This window comes from Diaporthe citri (assembly GCF_014595645.1).
Source record: "Diaporthe citri strain NFHF-8-4 chromosome Unknown scaffold_4, whole genome shotgun sequence".
Classification (NCBI taxonomy): Eukaryota; Fungi; Ascomycota; class Sordariomycetes; order Diaporthales; family Diaporthaceae; genus Diaporthe; species Diaporthe citri.
In genome coordinates, this window is record NW_025064849.1 from 5,370,690 (window position 1) to 5,392,264 (window position 21,575).

General features: G+C 41.6%; 7 protein-coding genes across 7 annotated transcripts; 1 reads left to right on the forward strand and 6 right to left on the reverse strand.

Moving 5' to 3' along the window:
* Positions 1-242: 242 nt before the first annotated feature.
* INS49_010569 (uncharacterized protein) lies at positions 243-4,027 on the reverse strand (the record flags this gene model as incomplete). The annotated part of the gene is made up of 9 exons (XM_043171294.1): positions 243-272; positions 334-1,004; positions 1,057-1,146; positions 1,213-1,426; positions 1,484-1,731; positions 1,792-1,918; positions 1,972-2,248; positions 2,308-2,514; positions 3,717-4,027. The coding sequence occupies 9 exons, from the start codon at positions 4,025-4,027 to the stop codon at positions 243-245; spliced, it is 2,175 nt and encodes a 724-aa protein (XP_043025859.1).
* A 1,044-nt stretch (positions 4,028-5,071) lies between these two features.
* INS49_010570 (uncharacterized protein) lies at positions 5,072-6,046 on the reverse strand (the record flags this gene model as incomplete). Its single annotated transcript, XM_043171295.1, has 2 exons — positions 5,072-5,757; positions 5,815-6,046. The coding sequence occupies 2 exons, from the start codon at positions 6,044-6,046 to the stop codon at positions 5,072-5,074; spliced, it is 918 nt and encodes a 305-aa protein (XP_043025860.1).
* A 929-nt stretch (positions 6,047-6,975) lies between these two features.
* INS49_010571 (uncharacterized protein) lies at positions 6,976-7,908 on the reverse strand (the record flags this gene model as incomplete). The annotated part of the gene is made up of 2 exons (XM_043171296.1): positions 6,976-7,028; positions 7,587-7,908. 2 exons carry the CDS (start codon positions 7,906-7,908, stop codon positions 6,976-6,978), a joined length of 375 nt encoding a protein of 124 aa, XP_043025861.1.
* A 189-nt stretch (positions 7,909-8,097) lies between these two features.
* INS49_010572 (uncharacterized protein) lies at positions 8,098-9,810 on the reverse strand (the record flags this gene model as incomplete). The annotated part of the gene is made up of 3 exons (XM_043171297.1): positions 8,098-8,535; positions 8,596-8,668; positions 8,759-9,810. The coding sequence occupies 3 exons, from the start codon at positions 9,808-9,810 to the stop codon at positions 8,098-8,100; spliced, it is 1,563 nt and encodes a 520-aa protein (XP_043025862.1).
* A 1,033-nt stretch (positions 9,811-10,843) lies between these two features.
* On the reverse strand, positions 10,844-12,296 carry INS49_010573 (uncharacterized protein; the record flags this gene model as incomplete). The annotated part of the gene is made up of 2 exons (XM_043171298.1): positions 10,844-11,060; positions 11,137-12,296. 2 exons carry the CDS (start codon positions 12,294-12,296, stop codon positions 10,844-10,846), a joined length of 1,377 nt encoding a protein of 458 aa, XP_043025863.1.
* An 852-nt stretch (positions 12,297-13,148) lies between these two features.
* Positions 13,149-14,418, forward strand: INS49_010574 (uncharacterized protein; the record flags this gene model as incomplete). The annotated part of the gene is made up of 4 exons (XM_043171299.1): positions 13,149-13,203; positions 13,327-13,672; positions 13,916-13,935; positions 13,979-14,418. The coding sequence occupies 4 exons, from the start codon at positions 13,149-13,151 to the stop codon at positions 14,416-14,418; spliced, it is 861 nt and encodes a 286-aa protein (XP_043025864.1).
* A 518-nt stretch (positions 14,419-14,936) lies between these two features.
* INS49_010575 (uncharacterized protein) lies at positions 14,937-16,349 on the reverse strand (the record flags this gene model as incomplete). Its single annotated transcript, XM_043171300.1, has 3 exons — positions 14,937-15,412; positions 15,517-15,943; positions 16,308-16,349. 3 exons carry the CDS (start codon positions 16,347-16,349, stop codon positions 14,937-14,939), a joined length of 945 nt encoding a protein of 314 aa, XP_043025865.1.
* Between the last annotated feature and the right edge of the window lie 5,226 nt (positions 16,350-21,575).

The window sequence follows — 21,575 nt, forward strand, 5'->3', positions numbered from 1 at the left end:
TCGGCCACTTTTATGTCACAGGCAGCAGTTAGTCACTTGGCAGTGGTGTCCGCGACCATGACTAAGCAAGCATTGTCACTGTCAATGATACATTGAGCTTCATCCCTATCAGAGGGATATTCTGTGGCTTTCGAACAGATCTTGCTGGTTCGGTACCAAGTTGAACGGTGCAAATATTGTCACATGAGCCGGGACCAGTCCATGCCCGCGACCCGTCCGAAACTCGTTCAGGTTTGACAAGTCTAAGCACTGACCGTCATCATATCCGCAGCCTGTGGTGGAAATTAGCAAGATCTTCCGTCCGGTTTAGAGTGGTAAGAGGAGAATAAATACCTTCTCAGCCATGGCGTAGATGGTACCCTGCATATGTGCGGCTGGGAGTATCGGCATAACGCTGGCATCAACAACCCGTAGGTTCTCGACACCATATACCTTCAACTCTGAATCTACCACACCACCGACTTCCCGAGGCATCATCGCGCAGGTGCCTGCCGGATGCCACACCGTGGTGATAATGGGCTTCAGGGCCTCGAGAATGGCTTCGTCAGAGGTCACATTGGTGCCCGGGAATGTTTCCGTTGCCCCGGTCCGCTGCAGTGCCTCCGTTGCTATGATCTTCCGGTTGTATTTGACAGACTCGGCAAGGAGCTGACCGTCGGAGGGATGACTAAGGTAACGTGGGTCTACCAACGGGTCGTCGAAGGGGTCCGTGGACTTGAGCTGCACTGATCCTCGGCTGAGAGGATGAAGCAGGATGCTGGTCAGGCCAGTGCCCCCGCCCACGTACATGAGCTCTTGTCCCGCAGTGCTACGTTCCTTGTGCATCTTGACGATGTGTTCCACTTGCGCTCGGTACCCTGCCTTTACGGATGGTTCGGTATCTTCCGGCAAATAGTTCGTCGCGGTTTTGGCGTCCATTCCAGATAGTATTGCTTCACCGTCCTCGGTCCAATTAAGGACAGGCAAGAACGCCAAGGAAGAGAGAGGTCCAGCTGTCCAACGACCTAGCACTCTTCATCAGCTTTCATTGCACACTTCAGTCTCAGATCTGCCCACCTTGTCTTTCCGCGTAATACAGTTCGCCTTGCTCCTTGTCGAATGTGGCATTAGTAGTGAGGTCAGAGGCCTGTTCCAGATCTGGATTGACTACAGCCTTTGCTCAGCTCGCACGTCCAAAGTTTCAAATGGGATTGGGTAGAGAAAGAAGCCTACTCGACATGCTGGTGTGTGCAATGTAATGGTCCTGGAGATTTTGTCCCACTCCGGGCAGGTCAACCACCGAGTTGATCCCGAGCTTTGCCAATCGACTCGAGCTACCAATACCTGACAGCTGGAGTAATTGTGGGGAGTGCAAAGCCCCGCTCGAGAGTACAGCTTCTTTGCGGACATCAACAATTTGTTTTGAAGCGTTACGGGACGCAGCGAACTGGGTATTGCCTCAGCATCAACTCCTCTTTCTAAGAAGAAATTGAGAAGTACCCACCTCGACGCTAGTCACTTTCACCATTCCATCAACAACTTCGGTGATCAGTCTTGTCGCTTGATGCTCAGTTAGCACGTGAAGATTAGCCCGATCAACCGCAGGGTCGTAAAAGACCACGCGCGGGTATGATCTCGATCGATTGACCGGATGAATCGAGTGTGTTGACAGATAAGCGCCAAGGGTATCACCACACGACTGATCCAAAGGTCTCTGGACTCCCAAAGAATCCATAGCATCCATGAAGTCATCTAGAAAGCCTGGTCAATAGCGGCCGAGAGTTGCCTTGACTCACGCGGCGATTGACTCACTATGCTGCGGGTACACGAAAGCCGGGTAACTAGACTGAACCGGTCCCTCAAAGCCGTGGCAATCGGGATCACAGGTAATCTTGAACTCGTTCGCTTGCTTCTCCGGTGGAGGCGTGAAGGTTTCAGCCTATCTTCGTAAGCACACGCTGAAAGTCGATCCAAGTCAGGTCATTTATCAACCTTTTTGAAGTACGGGAGCAAGCTGGCAGAGTCCCACCCTTTCGAACCGATGTCCGCCCACGAGTCGTAGTCTGCCGCTCGGCCGCGGTCGTAGACCATCCCGTTGATACCACTCCCACCTCCGACCAGTTTCCCTTGGGCGATAGTTATACTACGGTTGCCGAGTTCAGTCTGCGGGGTTGTTTTGATGTGCCATGCATATTTGAAGTCCTCGGGGATCCCACTTCTTGCTCCAACGTAGAAGCGGGGAATCCTAATCTCTTTGTCGCCGTCATCCCTATCACCATTCGAATCAGTCGATTCAACAGCGGATAGCTTTGGACTTTTCAGGCTTACAATGGACCCGCCTCAATAAGTAGAACAGTGCCTATAATGATGTAAGTCCGGTGACCCTTGAATACGGCGAAACAGCACATACTAGAGCCGTCCTCGGACAACCTGCTCGCGAGGGTCATCCCACCGGTGCCGCCGCCAACGACGACATAATCGTAAGTATCGAGTACGTCGGTGTTGGAAATGAGTAATGGCAGCGCCGAAACGGCCCTGTGAGCCAGCGCGAACAGACCTGCAACAACAGAACGCTTCATCTTCCCCTCAAACAAGCAAGGGCAAAGAGGCAGACAAAGCTACTTGGCCGGTAGAAAGAACTGTATGGTGCCCGAGGAGAGCTTGCTTTATATTCTTGCTCTCATAGACCGTGTCTCCCGAAGCACATGTCATTGCCCGATTATTGCCCCTCCCAGGTGTGTCCGAAGGCGGGGGGAGGAAGAGGTTCAATACGTCGACGTCAGGATTCGGAAGAGGGTTGAATACATTGCTTCTTGATTTTACTAGCTGCAACATTTGCCAGTACCTCTTTCATACCCGACACATTTAAGAAATGCTTGTAGCTACAAACAATAATGTTGGGGAACTTGAGATCAAGCTTGGCACAGCTCCGGTTAACGTTACTCTGCATCTGCAGCCCTGCTTGCTGATGCAGTTCAGCAAGCATCCTACTATACTATCCCTCTCCTGGCCATTTAATGCTTGAATACAGCAGATCGATTGATGTTTCTTTGCATGGCTGACGACGCACTCATGCAAATGTCTCGCAAGGATCGTTCCGGGTGACCCAAAACCGGTTCGGCTTGCCTGGAGAACAGGAGTCAACCCCCTCACGTTGCAAAAAGCAGCTCCCGGCTCCTCGAGACTGTGCTGACCGAGTCCAGGTACGTGCAGGGACTGCCACTACAGGTGCGGACAGTGATCCTCCAAGACCATGACAACGATAATTGCGCAATCCGGTGTGGAGGGCTTCCTCGACCCAGTCGCTGGAACAATTCCCAGAAGGGCGACAATAGGCACCAATCAGTTTAAAAACGGATCCACCTGTCACGGTTTAACTAATAAGCTTTCCTCTATTAATTCAGGATCAACACACTTCATTCTAAATGGACATAAAATACTAAAATGACATCCGGAACAGGTCAAAAGAAACTGTTGGCAGGAGTTATAAATCATGATTATCATTTACTAATACCAAGATTCCTTATACATCCATGTAGGAGCTGATGTCTGAATTACTAATCTCCAAAGCGATATGAATGCCCAAGAACATATCGCACTTCTGCACATGATTCTAATAACGGACCCAGCACTTTGCGCTCTTCCACAAGTAACCACCACTTGCGCTCCTCGCAGCGAGACACTGGCCATTTCCAGAGGCATAATTTCCCGTCTGGACGGAGCCGGTACAGCCGTACCCGTCGAAGAAGTTGCAGATGCCGGAGCTGGACGCGCTGCTGTCGTGCCTCCACATGGCCGCGACGTTGACGCTCCTCGCGTCGCCGGGAGGGTTGAGGCTGAGGCACTCGGGCTCGTCGCTGTACGGAGCATAGTCGGAGACCCGGGGGAACCTGTCCCACCACGCCGTCGCGGAGCTCTGGAACTGGGAGCAGCTGGTGTCGCGGTAGAAGTTGACCTGCGCCCCCTTGCCGGCTTGCCACTGGGCCGTGGAGGGTTGTGCCAGGTGGGCGATGGCCAGGAGAAAAGGGAGGAAGCTAGGAGTGATCATGGCGTTGGATGTTTGTGAAAGATGTGGAACAGAATTGGTTGACTTGTTCCTTCTTGATGTCCGTTAAAACGAAGAGAGAGGCATATATGGATGGGTGGAGAGAGACTATCTTTCAAGCGTAGCAGCACTACTTATAGAGCTACGGTTGAAGGTTCCACAATACACCATAATTTTGAGCTACAATTGATTCCACATTCGAGGCTGAAGCTTACTCACTCGATTTCCAGCCGACTATACCGACCCTGGAGGGCTGGAGTAGGCGATACAATATGATGTAAGCTATTGATTAGCTGACTGAATTTCCTAGTGCTCACCGTGCTACACCCTAACTATGCATGCAAGGACTCTTGGTAACAAGAGAAAGCCATGAAATAGGCTATAAGAAGCAAAGCTGACGGGGCTAGTGCTAGACTAAGGCTATTATATTTAAGATTGAATGACTTGTATTCGGGCCTACTCCAAGGGAAGAAGGGTGGGTGAAGCCTGTTGAGTCTCCAGGCCTCCAGCGGCTGGAGCGCTCACGGGCGGGGAACGGTAGTCAGGCTGGCGGTCTGTGGATTTGACCTCGACCTTTCGCCTCAAACAGGTGTTCATAGACAATATGAAATTCAGTTGAATGGCTCATGGCGAGACTTCTAGCATGTTATCAATTTACAGAATTAGGAAGAAAGGACCCGCACGTATCGGAGGCCCCCATTACTCCGGCAAATCGATAACGTTCTCCTGCGTACCCCGAGATCGGTACATATGTCCGCTTGTGGCACATGTGGAGGAGTTCGAGCATGTTTCAATGATGAGGCGACTAGAACATGTCACTTGGCACCAAAAACAAATTGGGCTCACAGTAGTTGATTTTGTTTTCTGAATCAAATCTATGTACCCCGAGGCCCGAGCACATGACATCCTGTGCTCGTGTGACCATCTGTTTCCACGAAACCCTAAAAAAACCCCTTTGGGGGAAAAAAGAGACTCCCACGCTATGCTTGCTCCCTTGGACCCATGTTTCGTAATAGTTCAATCGTATCAGACAACAGAGTAGTCGTCCTAAATTCGGAGCTCGCGCAAGTTCTCGACGATGAGGTGCCGAGGCTCGGCTTGAGCTTGTTGTTCTGTGGACGAGGCTGAATTTGCCTGTCTGGCCAGCGGCGATGGTTGACCGCGGCAGGACCTCCGTTGGTGTGCAAGTTCTCGCCGATGGAAGGCGCGTTGACTTGACGTGAGGTTTTGATCTCGACGCAGACGTTGGAAAGACGGCAGAGTTTTCGATGCCGGCATTGGTTTTTGAGATGTTGGTGCAGCTTCAGCTTGTCTGTGCCTCTCGGTGTCAGTTGCATGGTGCGGCATCCATTGCAACTCGAGTCTGGCGCCGAGTTTGCGGCAGAGGAAGCGTGATTTTTTGATGACCTCCACGAGAGCTGGTGTGGCCTGCACTTGCTCGGTGGTGGAGTCGGTGTGTTGAGATGTGCTGATGCCGCGTGCCCCTTCGAGTCTGCGGAGAGCGTCTTTGTAGTGCGTAAAGACTGTGATCTTAGGCGCCCTCTGTTGATATGGGGTGCGGAGAAGATCCGTGGCGGCCAGGCTTAGACACCTTGAGATGGCTAATAAGCCTGCCTCATCACCGCGACCTGTTGCACCGTGTGTGCTGAAGAACCGTCTGGTGGGGTCGAAAGCAGCCTCAGAAGCCTCGGTTGCAAGTTTCATGGCTATTTCTTCTGTGTTTGCGATATTGACTGCAAAAGGGTTAGCCATCAAGTCACTCATGAAAGTTATGAATGGAAGATACTCACCGACACCCTCGAACGGTAGATTTAGGACCTCCAAATCAAGCTTGAGACGCTCGAAATGGAAATCGAGGTCCTCGACCGATGTGTCACGCACACATTGGTTGAGTCCTGAGGCCTCCACAGCCGCGTGCTTTTTTGTGATTTTGTGACGTGTGCCGTCAAGAGCGGCCCTAAGGCTGCGCTCGTTGTTCTTCCTGTGCATCATGACGTTCACAAGATTGTGAAGGTTGCTCATGTGCCGATGGTTGGGAGTTTGAAGAACTGCAGATGTAGAAATCTGTGAGAGCATTAGTATGAGGAACTGTGGTACTAGAGAAGGTGTACATGTGTGAGAGCAGAGGGGGGCAGGGAGGAATTACCTGACTAGTTTTGGGGAGGCGTGGTTTAAACAGAAGAAGTGACTCGAATCCACTTTGAGAGACGTGGTTTGAGAGAAGAGGTTTAGGAGAGAGGTTTAGGAGAGAGGTTTAGGAGAGAGGTTTAGGAGAGAGGTTTAGGAGAGAGGTTTAGGAGAGAGGTTTAGGAGAGAGGTTTAGGAGAGAGGTTTAGGAGAGAGGTTTAGGAGAGAGGTTTAGGAGAGGGGTTTAGGAGAGAGGTTTAGGAGAGAGGTTTGAGAGAAGAAGAGTAGTGGTTGCAGACCGATTCTCGTAGGTAGTAGCGGTTTGAGAGAAGAGCTTTGTTTGAGAGGAGAGGTTTGAGAGGAGAGGTTTGAGAGAGAGAGATTTAGGAGAGGGGTTGAGGAGAGAGAGATTTGAGAGAGGTTTAGGAGAGAGAGGTTTGAGAGTAGAGCTCTGAGTGAGGATAGAGGTTTCAGAGAAGAACCGGGGCTGCAGACCAACTTTGGTAGTAGCGATTTGTAGAGTAGTGGTTCGAGTACTTCGGTGTTTTTGGTTTTTGTTTCTTGCTTGCAAATCCGAGGTGCGTGTGTCCAGGAAGAGTTTGGGAAATGTCTCGGGGGCGGGGGGAGGGACCGCCTTTTAATACCAGGAAAAGGGACACCTTGGTGGACAATCGCGACCAGTAACTATTAGAGCGATGCTTTAGGTGGGAGAGTACCTTTATGTGCTGCTCACGGAGGTTCACGATGAGTAAAAGGTACCCTGGTGGCCGTAATTATGGCGACTAATAACTCTTAGTGGTTGAAATTTGGAAAGTGATCGGACTCTAGTAGTCGAAGATTTGTGTCTTGCGAGTTTGAGTCTCCAACGCCAACACACCTTGATTAGCACTCGCAGTGAGTCACTATTGGACTAGTGAACCTTTTTGCAGGTTGATTTGCGCCTTCTTACCTTTTCATATAGATCCTGGGGGGATCGACGCGATATTTTAGCTTATGCGCAAAGTGTACTTGAGTAAATTTGTAGTTCCTGCTGAATGAACACTGAGCTTCCCACGTTGCATCGTGGGACGATGTCTTGAGTGCACTCCATGCAATGATAGTAAAGTGTTAATGAAGACAAGACAAATCTTTGGAATGTCTAATAGGGTCAGCGATTTTGCTCTAGAAATTGCAGTATATGATTTAGTGCTGAACACACCCGGGAAAATGAAGACTGGGCCAGAGGGAAATCCATCAAGGTACCAGAGGCGATTAAAACACGTCATATCCGATGCAGTTATGGTGCGGACCTATCTCCACGATGACTGAGCCGTTCTGGATAAGGCCGCTTTGCTAGACTCGCTGCATAGCCGACAAGAATTGCATCGGCGAGCGGATTTCCTTTGCCAAATACGCGGCGTCAACCGAGTCCTCGATGACACCGGCCAGGGTCGACACGCGGGCTTGCCGATGTGAACAGTGGCAGCGGAGGTGCTGAAGACGTCAACGATGGCGTCCGTCTGCGAGAAGTGGAAGCCGAAGGGAACAAGCAACATGGTAGCGCCGGTCTTGTTGGTCCGCAGTTCCGCCTGAAGGTTTGCCAGCTGCGCGGCCAGGCCGCTGACGATGACCGGGGATGGTCCCTTGACGAAGGCGACCTGGCAGGAATCCTGAAGCAAATCCGGAAGCAAATCCGCCGTCTGCTCAGACTCGGCACCCAGAGAGATTGCCAGCATCGCGCCGCGGCTCGCGCCATCCAAGCTGCAGCGCTCCCGCATGAGGAGGACGCACTCGTGGACGAGGCACAGAGTGTCGCTGACGGATAGCACGTCGATGATTCACAAGACCGCGTTTTCACCGAGGCTGTGGCCAGCCAGGAGCCCTCCATCCAAGCAAGCCGCCACCCCTTTATCTCCTTAACGAAGCTCGCTGAGAGGAGATTCTATACATTAGTCGTAGAATTTAATCTAACTATCAGCATCAGGATCCCACCGGAACTTGTCACCAAAGTTATTGGGTCCATCGAGGCGATCATATTCATCGTCCTCCACGTAATGACGATGCTCCTTACTCTCCTCGTCCCAGCTGTCATCGCACTGCACCACTATTCTGAATCGATCAGCCGTCGCGAACTCCAGCTGGCGCTTGTTGGCCCAGGCCCTCATATTCCCAACACCGAGTGCGTCTCCGTTGACCAGCATCGAGCCCCGCAGCATGCTCATGAAGTGAATGGTGCGTTGAACACCCGGGTCTCGATCTAGTCTCGCGTTGATTGTGTCCGGGTCTCTGGGCGCGTACATTACTCGCAGCCTTAACCGAGTCAATCCGGTGATGTTTTGCAAGCGGGTGACCCAATGCTGTGAGCTCTGGAGGCGTGCGTCGGGATAGTCGGTGTCCTCTATCCACTGGGGATAACTATTAGCACTATTTAAAAACACAGGTTAACTAAATTGTACTCCACTTACTGGTGTCTGGCGCACATCGGGCACCCAGCCGCCCAAAGTCAGTGATAGATGCCGCAGGCTCGTAAGTCTGGTGCTAATGTTGGTTAGGACGGCACCCAAAGCGCGCACAAAATTTATAGTTTGAACCCCTGCTCTCTGAACCACAAACGCCTGCCCCCCATACCCATTCGGGCCGTCGTCGCGGTCGGGCCTGCGCAGGTCGAGGTGCACCCGCTGTATGTTCTGCAGGTACAGCGTGGTGAAGTCGTTGAAGAAGGTCCGCGCGACAGCCAAGCCCCAGTAATCCGCCATGTGTATGCCACAGCCAAACGAGAGCATCAGGCCGTCGGCGGCAACCCGCCGCCAGTACGCCGCCTCGGCCTCCTCGTAGACCCGCTTGTTGACGTGGAGGAGGGCCCAGCCGCCGGTCCACGGCGCGCCCCAGTGCTCACCCGCGCGCATCCAGGAATGGGCAAATCCCCTGGCCTCAGGAGCACGTTCGTTGGCATAAGGGGCCGATTTTCGATCGATCAGTGCCGTGCGCGCGCGGTGGAACCGCCCGCTGCTGCGGGTGCGGATGCGGGCGCGGATGCGGCCGTTGTTGTCAACATAGCCATTCTGGAGGGCGGCCCAGGGCACAATGGGTACAAACCCGGCCTCCGGGCGAAGCGCCTCCCACCAGATCCGGGCGCGGACTTCTGGCGGGAGGCGCATCAGGGTCAGCGGGCCGTGGGCTGGTTCTACGGGAACATCATCACCTGTGGGGCTCTCGGTACGTTCCTCGCCCGGTGATGTCGGGGTTCCAATCTTCGCGGCACTCTCAGCGCGCCCATCAGTTGGTGTTGTGGTGGCCCCATCGAGTGCAGGTTCCCGCGACTCGGGGATGGCCGGTTCCGTCTGTGTTCCGACAGTCCTGGTACTCTCAGCAGGCTCATCGCTCGGTGCTGTTGTGCGTTGCTTCAGGGCAGATACCTGCGACTCGAGCCTGGCCAGTGTCCTCTTCAAGTCCTCGTCGCTCAGGTCATCACCGGCCGAGCCTGCTCCCACTCTCTGCCGGATTACTACCAGTTCCCGTCTCAGCGCATTCACCCCTCCCCGGCCGTCCGTTCCTGTCGACCCAACGTCTTTGCTGCACCTGCATGCCCGGAATGACGCCGCGACGTCGGCCGCTTGGTCGCAGAGTTGCCCGAACAACTGTCGCAACTCTCGGCCCCTTGGCTCTGGGTCCTTCGGCATGATGTAAGCTGCTGGGCGAGGCTCTACGAGACTCCGGTGTTCTGTTGTCGATCCTCAGGCAGGCACCGCCTAACTTTATAAAATTAAGCACTGTTTGAAAGCTGCCTCGGTAGTGATGTTTGTAAATTGCTAGCTCTTAGGGATCTGATGGAGGTCTTCGGGTAATAATCTGGTCAAGTGTCTTTGTCCTACCGCTGCATAGACACCTTATGTCGGTCCAGATGTAAGAACATGCACGGCGGAAATGGCTTTCTTTGTGAGATATATGAAACCCGACAAAGAACAGCCACTTGCATCGAGAGTAAATGACCAATATGAAATGTCAGCGATCACATCCATGAGTACGACGGAAAGTTTATTGCAAAACATCTGACCAAAGCAACAACGTATACGAAACTTGCCTACCTTGGGCGGAGCTTCCAGCCACAAGAGATCCTGATGGCTTGAGTGCTGTTGATGCTGACCTATGACTTTGTAATATTAAAAGAAGGGTGGGTGTCCGAGCCTGACGATTGAATTGGTTCCAACATAGAAGGAGTCTGTCAACTCTGCCGCATTTGAGTTCCCGCCCAGCAAAGGCGTACTATCTTTGTTCACCCCTTCTACGCCCGAGCCATACGCGTCTCCTGTGTTGCAAGAATAAATCCGCAGGCCACGTCGGTCTAGCCAAGGGCCAGGCAAATTCGTTGTCACAGAGCACATCAGTCGGGCTTTTCCTTAGCCCTGTCTGCCTACCAAAATTGCCCAAACGGTTACATCCGTGAGAGTATATTTTTGAGGCAGAAGTTGAAACCATAAGCACTTAGCCCCCAGCGCAAGTGCCCTGGGCAGAAGGAACGATTGGATGTTTGGGTGTTTGGGTGTGGGAATGTGAATAGGCCTGGGTGATGCGCTCCGATTAGCTGTAGATATGGCTCGAGTAATGTATTTACTATGAAATTCATACTTATTATTGTGGCTAAAGTGTATTTCACCAGTGTCTCATACATATTCAATACAATATGTCGGTTTCTGTACCCAGGGGGCTATCATGTTAGAAACAACATCTTCTCGGCTTGGCCTTTTTCTTCTCCGGCAGTTGAGTATATGGAGCAGGTGCCGGTCTTGGAGCTTGAGTGTGGTAGCCTTGTGGATGAGACTTCTGCGGCGGGGTTGGTCTTTTCGTAATGACCTGGCCGGCGGCTTCGTGTCGCAGTGCTTGCGGATGGTTTCCAAACGTTGAGGATTTACCCATGCCGACTCTCTGTGCGCTATACAGTAACAATTAGTTAGTACAGGGATGAACGAGTGAGGCTCTTGGCATGAGGATCCTACAAGACCACTTACGTTGGCTTAGGGTAAGCTGGCAGTGGGGACGGTCTGGGCGGAACGTTTGTTGTCGTAGGTGGGCGTTGGGCGGGTTTGTGTGTTTCCCACGTCCTCGCCTTTGGCATGCCATAGCTCATGGCAACAACACGAGGAGCATAGGGCTGGTCTGGGTCCGGGTCGTTCAACAAGGTGATGTACAGTTCCCACTCTGCACATGAGAACGGACCGTGGACGTCTCTGTTCCCTGCGTTGCGCTCACTCTTATCCGCTTTCTCGGGCCGGGTCATCTGGAATCTGAGGTGGTCCAAGAGGCAAGCCGTCATGTAGACTCCTGTGTTCCCGAATGACGCGTTACAGCCCATGATGGACTCCACGACCGGCGGCGCAGCCCCAGTCCACTTTCTCCCTTCCTTTGGTAGCTTTACCCATACTTTCTTCAGGTTTTCGGAATAGTCCTCCAATTTCTCAACGCGTTCAAGGGACTGCGGCGGGAGTACATTCCTCATTCTGAGAATGTTGTTGTGCCATAGGCCGAGCGCGTATATTTGTAGGCCGTTGATGTGTTTGTAGCGAGGTGCAGTCGACGTGACAATGTATCGTGAATTCCTCTCATGGAACATGATGCATTGTGCCAAGCCAGTGTATTCGCCGCCGACCTGATACAAATTTTCTTCCATCCGGTTGAGGACCCTGCGAAGCGGGTCGATAGCACCCCAACCATTGTGTGTTGATCCGGATTGAACGCCCACTTTCAAATCACTAATACTTTGTGCAACTGACTGCAACAATGTCGTCAGGGGACAGAGGTTCTGGTAGGCATCCTGGACAATCCTGTCCGGCAGTCTTTCACCAGGTGTGGCGACTCTTCTGCCGGGGCGCGCTTCGAAACCATAATCTCGACGTAGGCGCAGGCGGAGAAGTGCGAAAATCTTCTTGAGATCTTGAACCAAATTGTTCACACCTTCAGTGTCAAATCTAGTGGACTGGTTGAAATTTGCGAAAATGCTCGACATTCGTGTGGCGGCCGCAAGGAGCACTCCGAAATTATCCTCGGCCTTGTCCATAGAATCGAGCATTTGGGTAAATTGGGCCTCATGTTTGGTACGGTCCTGTTTGTTTGGAATTTTGAAATTGATAATGTTGTTGTGATTCAGATCGGCTAGAGGTCTTTGAGACATTGCTCTGCTTGGTGCCAGCAGCGAGAAAAACAGAAGATGGATGATAGTAATCACACTCTGAGGTTGGCAACGAACGGGGCTTAAAGTGGTATGAATGAATGAAAATGTGCCAAAATGCCAATCAATTAGTTGAGTTCAAGGTTCAGTTTATAGCAATGGCGAGGGATGGTTTCGAAAGACATTAATTGGGACGGTCATAAGGGTTAGCTGCGTAACCTCGAGAGGTTCTCCGAGCAGACAGCAATTCTGTATATAGTTTGCCTTGTAACTTATTTCTATTTTTAAGGGACAAATACCTGCCCCTAGGTACATGGGAGGAATGTGCTGCTCGACACACAATGGTGGCCGGCCTGCGAATGAGCCGTTGCGCGATACGCCGGCCTGTGGCCGCATCGACCGAGTACCATGCGCGGCTATTCCGGACACCCCATTCATGATTGGGTGCATGAAGTACAAGAAGTCGTTAGTCATCAATAAACATGGATTGCCGCGCGTCGGAGAACTTTAAAATGACTGTCACATCGCTTGCCGATGAGCAGGGCCGGAGTGGACCTTGTAGACTACGGCGCAGTTGGGGCTGTCATAGGTTGCCACTGTTTTGCTGTGCCACCTATCCCTATTGGCTTGTTCGACGGCTAACCCAGCGCGCTTAAATGCCACCTTGCGGCCCAGCCACATTACTCTGGTACAGGCAACGTTTAGGCTGACGGACAGGCGTTTGGCTTGGAGTCATTAGTCAGTCATCCCCAAGGGGCCTTATTGCCCCCAATTTGACGTTCATTACTCCACGCCTCCCGAACTTGTCTGAAGATGTCCGCTTGTGAATCGAGCATGGAAAAGCTGCCAGACACCATGGGAATACCCTTAGCATTTTCGAACTCATCGCAGACATTGGTGCAGGACGAACGTAAGTCTCTTTATTTTATGGTCACAAGAGAAGAGTGCATACATCCGTAGCAGCACCGAGTCTATTGATATTGGCCCCTTCGAAACTTGGGTGAGCGCGACTGACTGACTTACGATGATCAAGCTGATGCCGAGCTCTCGACGCGGACTGCCAGCCAAACCGACACCTTCGAGGAAGGTTATGTTTCCGCGGATGATAGCGACGACGAGGAAAACGATGGATATGAGCACTACAAAGAATGGCATGGCGATCATTGGGACGAGGTTGATTACTTCAGCCGATGGAAGGACTGGGACATTGGCGATGGCTGGCCTCACAACTTCATGCGCTCTGACGAATTGAGCAAGCCAAACGACCAGCTCCTCGAAAGGCCCATGCATCGGCACTGGCTGCAGAAGCTGTCCGGAATGCGCCGCAAAGACCTCCCATCCCTGAAAGTCTGGGCAAAAGGCATACCGAAGATACCACTGTTCGAGGATGCCAAGACGGGAGATCATTATTCACTCCATCTCCACCCAGGAACTACCGTTTGGACTGGACCGCATCTACTGCCGTGATAACCTTGCTCCGACCCCCGACGATCCAACTCCCTGGAAGCGCACGGCAAACCCTCTCCACAAGGTCAGATATCGAAAACCATTACCTGATGACCAAGCCCGTGACCAAGGCCCCACTCTACCTAACCATATCATCGTACTGGGAAATCTCGCAGTGAGAACATCGTCCAGGGAGGTGTGGGACTCGTTGGTGACTCCGGGGCGAACGCCGCCGACAGAAGACACAGACTACCTGGTTGCGATAGATGCCGGGCACGAAGACATCCCAGTGTGGCTCATCGTCTCACAATCAAGCCTGCGGGACCGCGCCGAGTTCAACGGCAAGGATCACCCCCAGCTTCCGGTCTTCAAGGGCCTGTTGAAGGATGGCAGTTACGGCTATGACACCGCCTGCATTCTCCGTTCAATACGCGACATAGCCGGTCCGACGAACTTCGAGGACGTGTGTGAACTTGTGCGCAAGACCCGAGCCGTCGCGGACCCTGGAATCCTCGACGTCGAGGAGAAGAAGATGGCGGAGGTATCGGGAACGACCCTTCCTGAGGATTGGTACAAGGTAAAATCTGACGAGGAAATTCCACCGCCACCACCTAAGGAAATTGTCGATGATCATTTGGGTTTCGACTCGGCTGATTTGATACGGGCTAGCAGTTTCTAAGTGAATGGCGGGTCGCTTGTTGAGGTCTTTGGAGTCTCGAGATGTGATTGATCTTTTGGGGACTGAAACGCTGAGAGGAGTGCTTTTATACTCTGTCTAAGTATCAAGTGTAGCCGACCTATACAATATGCTTCCTTTTATTCAGGCCTTGTTTCTCCGAAATTGTTCGCTCTCCACAAGACCTCGTAACGCTTACTTCAGGCGCTCATCTCTAATTCATTGCAGTCTGGTGGGACAACTATTTGGGCCCAAGGATTCGCTCTTTTTATGTCTTCGGCGCAGCGACCGACTCAAACCGGGTGCAGATTGGACACAGAAGGCCAAGCTGCACGCTCACGCATTATGGGTTATTTATTCTTGGGTCCGAAATTCGGTTCATGCCTGTCGAGCACCACGAGCTCACTACGGACAAGTATTTCGAACGAAGTGCGTTTAGCAATCAGGGTGGCCAGTCCTGCTCAGTTCAACCCAGGCTAGCAACCTTGGAACAGAAACAAGAATCAATTGAGGGCTGCCCTTCAACGATACCCTCTCGCAGCCCAGTACTCCCCAACAGCAAATAACTCGTCGTGGTATCGTTTTGGGAAGATCCTATCAACATATGCGCGAGGGTCACTGTCTGTCCCGCCTCCGGTCCAGATCTCATGTTCTTCTCCGACCACCACTGCCGTCTTCCAGTACTCCCAGTATTCTGGATACCATCCAGCCTCCTCCCAGTCAATGATCGACGTTACCCTGCACGGCTCCGACGGATCATCTGAGACCATGATATTTCCCAGGTGCAAGTCCTCGTGGGAGAAACGGATTGGGGCAACGTCAGGCAGATAAGGCCGATAGGGGTCCTCAAAATCTCTTTCTGCCATTGGGAGCCATGCGAGCGATGCGAACTGGAAGTAATCGTGGAAATCCCTGGTGCTCTCGAATGGACCTGCTGATGTAATCCTTGGGTGGCAGGTGAAATAGCGATCGTGAAGTACACCTCCAGTGAGGGATCCTATATTGGGTTCCAACGAAAAATCAGTTGCAGATCCCGCCTTAACCGTTTAGAGTGGGTAGCCTGACTATTCATGATGGCTTTCGGGTGACTGTTTTGCTTACCAATAAAAGTGCCCGACGGATGCTTCAATTTCTGGAGATCCGTTTGAATCTTCCCTAGCTGGTCACAGATGGATGTTTTGTCATCTGCAGATAGAGAATCCCATGCATCAAATAAGCGCACACCTGGGACAAGACTCATGTAAATGTATTCCAACTCGCCTATGGTCTTCCAGCCGAAGACCTCAGGAACCGGCACCTCTCCATTTGGAAAAGCCTTTCGCAGTGCTCGCATCATAAGAGCTTCCTCCAATCGACCATGTTGACAATGACCAGATTTGACCACAAGATTCAACCCCTCATATATCGTGACGCCAAGACCGGGATTTTTGGCATTGCGCTCGTCGACCTCAGACGGCGAAGGCAGCTCATGATTTCGCCCAGTCGAATCCCTGAGAAATGAAGTCTCGCGGAAGTCCACGTTGGGGTTCTGCCGATAAATGAAGCAGGCGGCACCACTAGATTGACGCCTGATGCTTGATCCTGGTCATCCATGTCGAGTGTTAATCAGATTCGCTGAGTAAATCCCGGAGGTGTATTTACAGCAACAAAGACAAGCAGTAGAAATTAAGTTTTGTACTGAACTCCTGATTTATTAGCGAAACACAAACCTTTGATTTTTCGTTTAACGATTGCCTATAGTGAAGACTGTGATCTGGCAGGCTTTCGGCTCGCCACCCAACAGGACAAGTGGCTTAGTCCAACAATGTATTCGAAAATCCACAAGAATAGGCAGTCGCACCGAGCTTGGTCAACTGAACCTCAGGAAGGCGTCAAGCTAGGGAGCATCATACCGAAAGTGAGTTCAGGGACATGTCGTACTGAACCACCAGCATCCTGGCTCTCGGAATTTGTTTTTTTTTTTTTTTTTTTTTTTTTTTTTTTTTTTTTTTAAAGAATGCGAAGATTTGCACCTGCAAAATCGGAGGGTACACCAATGCATCAACTCGCGCCATAGCTACTCTCATATGCAATCAATCATTCCATGTTAGCGCTAGTGGCCTATATATATTACCTTACACTAAAAATTATATATACTTATCATACCATCGCCTTTTTAATTATTAAATATAATTACTTATCCCACAACCCTTATAACGCCATGCCTTTTACTACGTTATATATTTTAATTATTATAAATTAATTTATAATAATTTTATAATTATTATTTATTATTTAACCCCCTTAAAGCTTTATATAATTTAAGGGCTATTAAATATTAATTAAGTAAATAATGCCATTATTATAAGAATTATAAAGTATTTTAATTAATAAATTTAAAAGCTAAGAAAAAGAAATTTAATAAGTAATAATATTATTAAGCTAAGCAGCTTATATAAAGCCGTTTAATTAATTAACTTTTATTATAATATATATAATTTAAGTTATAATTATTTACTCTTTTTAATATATATTTTTATTACTTAAGCCCTCTTTAATTATTTTATTTTAAAGAATATTTTATATTAAGATAAAATATAATAATATTTAATAAATAACTTTAATTTATTTATTTTTTTAAGCATTATTAATTAAGTACTTAAAGAAGGTAAATAAAATAAAATAATTATAAATATAATTATTATTTAATAAAATTATCTTATTTAAGTTAATTAAATTATTAAAACTTAAAAGCTTTATATAAATTAATTTATTTTTATTAATAAGTTTAATATAAATAAAAGAAATAAGTTATAATATATAAAATAATTATTAAAAAGTATTAAATTAATAAAACTTATATTTAATAATAATAAAAGTTATAATATATAGCATTAAGTGCTTTTAGTATTTATAATTATATATATATTTAATTTATTTATATATAAGGGTAATATAAATAATTAAGGCTTTATTAACTTTATTAAAAATAAGGTTTTACTTAATATATTATTATTTTTAAGGCATAACTTAATATTAATAATAAATAATAATAATTTTTATTTTTATAATAACCTTTAATAATTATGTAATTAAATTAATATTTAGCTTAAATATTTATCTTTATACTTACTTAATTTTAATTTAATTAAGGCATTTTTTAATAGTTTAAAAAAGTATATTTATTATTACTTTTAATATTATAAAGATTAATAATATATATAAAAGAATTAATAGCAATTTCTTATTAATTTAATATATAAGGTTGCTTTAAATATAAAAGTAATTTAAGATTACTTTTAAAAAGTTATAATTTTTAAATTAAAGCAAGCTTAAATTAATTAAATAATTAATTAATTATATACTTTAATATATATATTAATAATATATATATTCTTTAACCTTTAATTTTTATTATATATATTAATTAATTATAATGTGGTTTATTATTAAATGGCGGATATTATTAAGTACCGGATTTTTTTAATTTTACTTAACTTTTATTAATTATAATATTATATTAAGGTAAATAAATTAATAAAAAGTTAGTATTAATTAATATTAATTATATTTAATTCTTTATTTATAATTAATTTTATTAATTTAAAAGGGTTAAAAGTAATGCAATATAATTAAAAATTATTAAGGTTTTAATAAGATAAGCTATTTTTAATGCTAATTATATTTTTAATTTTCACATTAATCCTGCATTAATTTATTTACTTAAATATTTAATATATAAAAAATTAATAATAAAGATATATATTTTTTATTTAAAGAAGATAAAATACTTTTAATTATTTAAATTATTTAATATTTTAAAAAAAATTACATTAAACCTTTATTTATAGCTTAAGCTGCTAAAATCTTTAATATCCTTAAAATAACTTTATATTATAAAATAAATTAATAATATAATTTTAAAGAATTATGCATTAAATAATATAAACTTAATTTAATTAAAAAGTAAATACTTAAGGATTTTTTTATAACTTTTTAATATAAAAAATATAATTAATATTTTATTAATATTTTAAAATAATAAGCTTATAAATAAGCATTAAGCTTAATGCTTTATAAATTTATAATTTAGCATAAAGATTAAGTTTAATTATTTTTATAATTATTAAAAAGCTTTTTATAAAACTTTAAAGATTATTAAGAATTAATTTAAGCTTTTTTATAATATAATAATTAAATATTAAATTATTAATAATAATCTTTATAATTTTAATAAAATTAACTTTATAATAAATATAATTACTTTATTAATAATTATTATATATATTAATAAATATAAAAAGATTAAATTAATTTAACTTAATAATTAAAAATAAATAATTATTATTAAATATATTAATATAAATAAATTATAAATTTTATTATTTATAATTATTTAAAGTATTTATTACTTTATTAACTAAGTAATAAAGTTAAGTTTTTTAAATAATTAAGTTATTAAGCTTACTTTTAATAAATAAATAAATAATAAAATTAATTTAAAATAAGTTTAATATTTTAATAAATATATTAAATTAAAAAGAAATATTAATTATTAAATATTAATTATAAATAGCTATAAAAGCTATATATTAATTAAATTTAATTAATATTATAAAAATAATAAAATTATTATTATTAATATATTATTATATTTATTTTATTTATTTTATTTATTTTAATTATTTTAATTATTAAATATTATATTATATTTATTTTTAAAATATATATATAATAATAAAATTAATTTCTTTATTTAAGCTTTAATTAATTATATTATTAAATTTAAGTTTCTTTTTATATTTAAAATAATTTATAATAAAATTTTTATAATAAAAAATATTAAATTTATATTTAAAAAAGTTAAAATCTTTCTTTAAAATCTTAATTTTATAATTTTTAAGCTTAATATTTATTTATAAACTTTAATATAATTTCTTTTTATTTTTTTAAAAAATAAAAATTTTAAATATTATTAAATATTTAATAAATTATTTAATAATTAAGTTTTATTAAAAATAAGATTTTTATTTATTAAAAAAGCTTTTTTATATTAATTATAAAAATTATTAAGTAATTAATAAAAAATATATAAATAATAATATACTTATTTATTATAATAAATAAATAAATTTATATACTTTAAAATATTAATATAATATTTATTAAATATTAAAAAATTAAAAAAACTTAAGTATAGCTTAAAAAAATATTTATAATTAAAAAATCTTAAGTTTTTATTTAAAAAAAATAAATAATAAAGTAATTAATAAATAAAATAAGTAATAAAATAAAAATGTTAATTTATAATAAATTAATTAAAAAATATTATAATAATTATAATAATATTAAATATAATATAAAATTTATAAAAAAGATAAAAAAGAGTTTAATTAATTATATTTTAATTATATTATAATAAATTTAACTTAATTAATATTAATTAATATAAATATAATTATTTTATTAATTTATAATAAATTATATTTTTAATAATATAATTAGCATTAATTAATATTAAATGCATATTTTTTATTAAAAATTAATTAATTTAAATTAATATTATATTTATATTAATACTTTTAAATTAATAAAATTAATTAAAAATAAAGAATTAAATATAATTAATATTAATTAATGCTAACTTTTTATTAATTTATTTATCTTAATATAATATTATAATTAATAAAAATTAAATAAAGTTAAAAAAATTCATTACTTAATAATATTCGCTATTTAATAATAAATTATATTATTATAATACTTTAATTATAAATTAATATATATTAATAATTATATAACTTTTATAAATAAAAAATATATTATATAAAAAGGCTTATTTAAATAAATTAAATAATATATTATTTAAATTTAAAAGCTTATTAAAAAGTAATTACCTTAAAAGTAATTAATTATACTTAATATATAAAATAATATTTTATTATAATTATACTTATTTATTATTTTAAATATATAAATTACTTAAATATTTAATAATTTATTTAAATAAAAGTTATATTATTATAATTTTTAAAGAATAATATATTAAATTATATTAATTTTCTTACTTAAAATTTAAAGTTTATTAAATAAAAAAATAATGATTATTTACTTCTTAAGTAAGTAAAATAAAAGCAATAATAATAACCTTTTTATTACTTTAATATAATAATAATTAAACTTATAATCTTTAAATTATATATTTATTTAATTATAATTATATTAAAGATAATATGGTTTATTATTAAGTAATTTATATTAATAAGAAGTTTAATTTTATAATATTTATTAATTTATATTAATTTTAATACTTATTTAATGCAAAATATTTAATAAAATTTAGTATTAATTAATATTAATTAATTTTATTAATTTAAAAAAATTAATATAATTATAATATTAATTTAAATAAGCTAACTTTTAATAAAAAATATATACTTTATATTAAATAATATTAACTTTATTATTAAAAATGCAATGTATTATAAATTATTAATATATATATATTTATATTAATTAATATTAATTATATTAAATTTATTATAATATAATTAAAATTTAATTTAATAAACCCTTTTTGTTTATATATATACTTTTATATTATACTTAATTTTATTATAAGTTTTATAATATTATTTACTTAATTTATTATAAATTACTTTTTTTATTTTATTATTTATTTTATTAATTAATTATTTTTTTTTATTTCTTTTAAATAAAAACTTAAATTTTTTAATTATAAGTACTTTTTTAAGCTATATTTAAGCTTTTTTAACTTATTAATATTTAATAAATATTATATTAACCTTTTAAAGTATATAAATTTATTAATTTATAAGAATAATTAAATATATTATAATTTATACTCTTTTTATTATTTAATTAATAATCTTTATAATTAATATAAAAAAGCTTTTTTTAAATAAAAACTTTATTTTTAATAAAACTTAATTATTAAATAATTTATTAAGCATTTAATAATATTTAAGACTTTTGTTTTTTAAAAAAAATAAAAAAAAATTATATTAAGGTTTATAAATAAATATTAAACTTAAAAATTATAAAATTAAAGTTTTAAGAAAAGATTTTAACTTTTTTAAATATAAATTTAATATTTTTTATTATAAAAATTATATTATAAGCTACTTTAAATATAAAAGAAAACTTAAATTTAATAATAT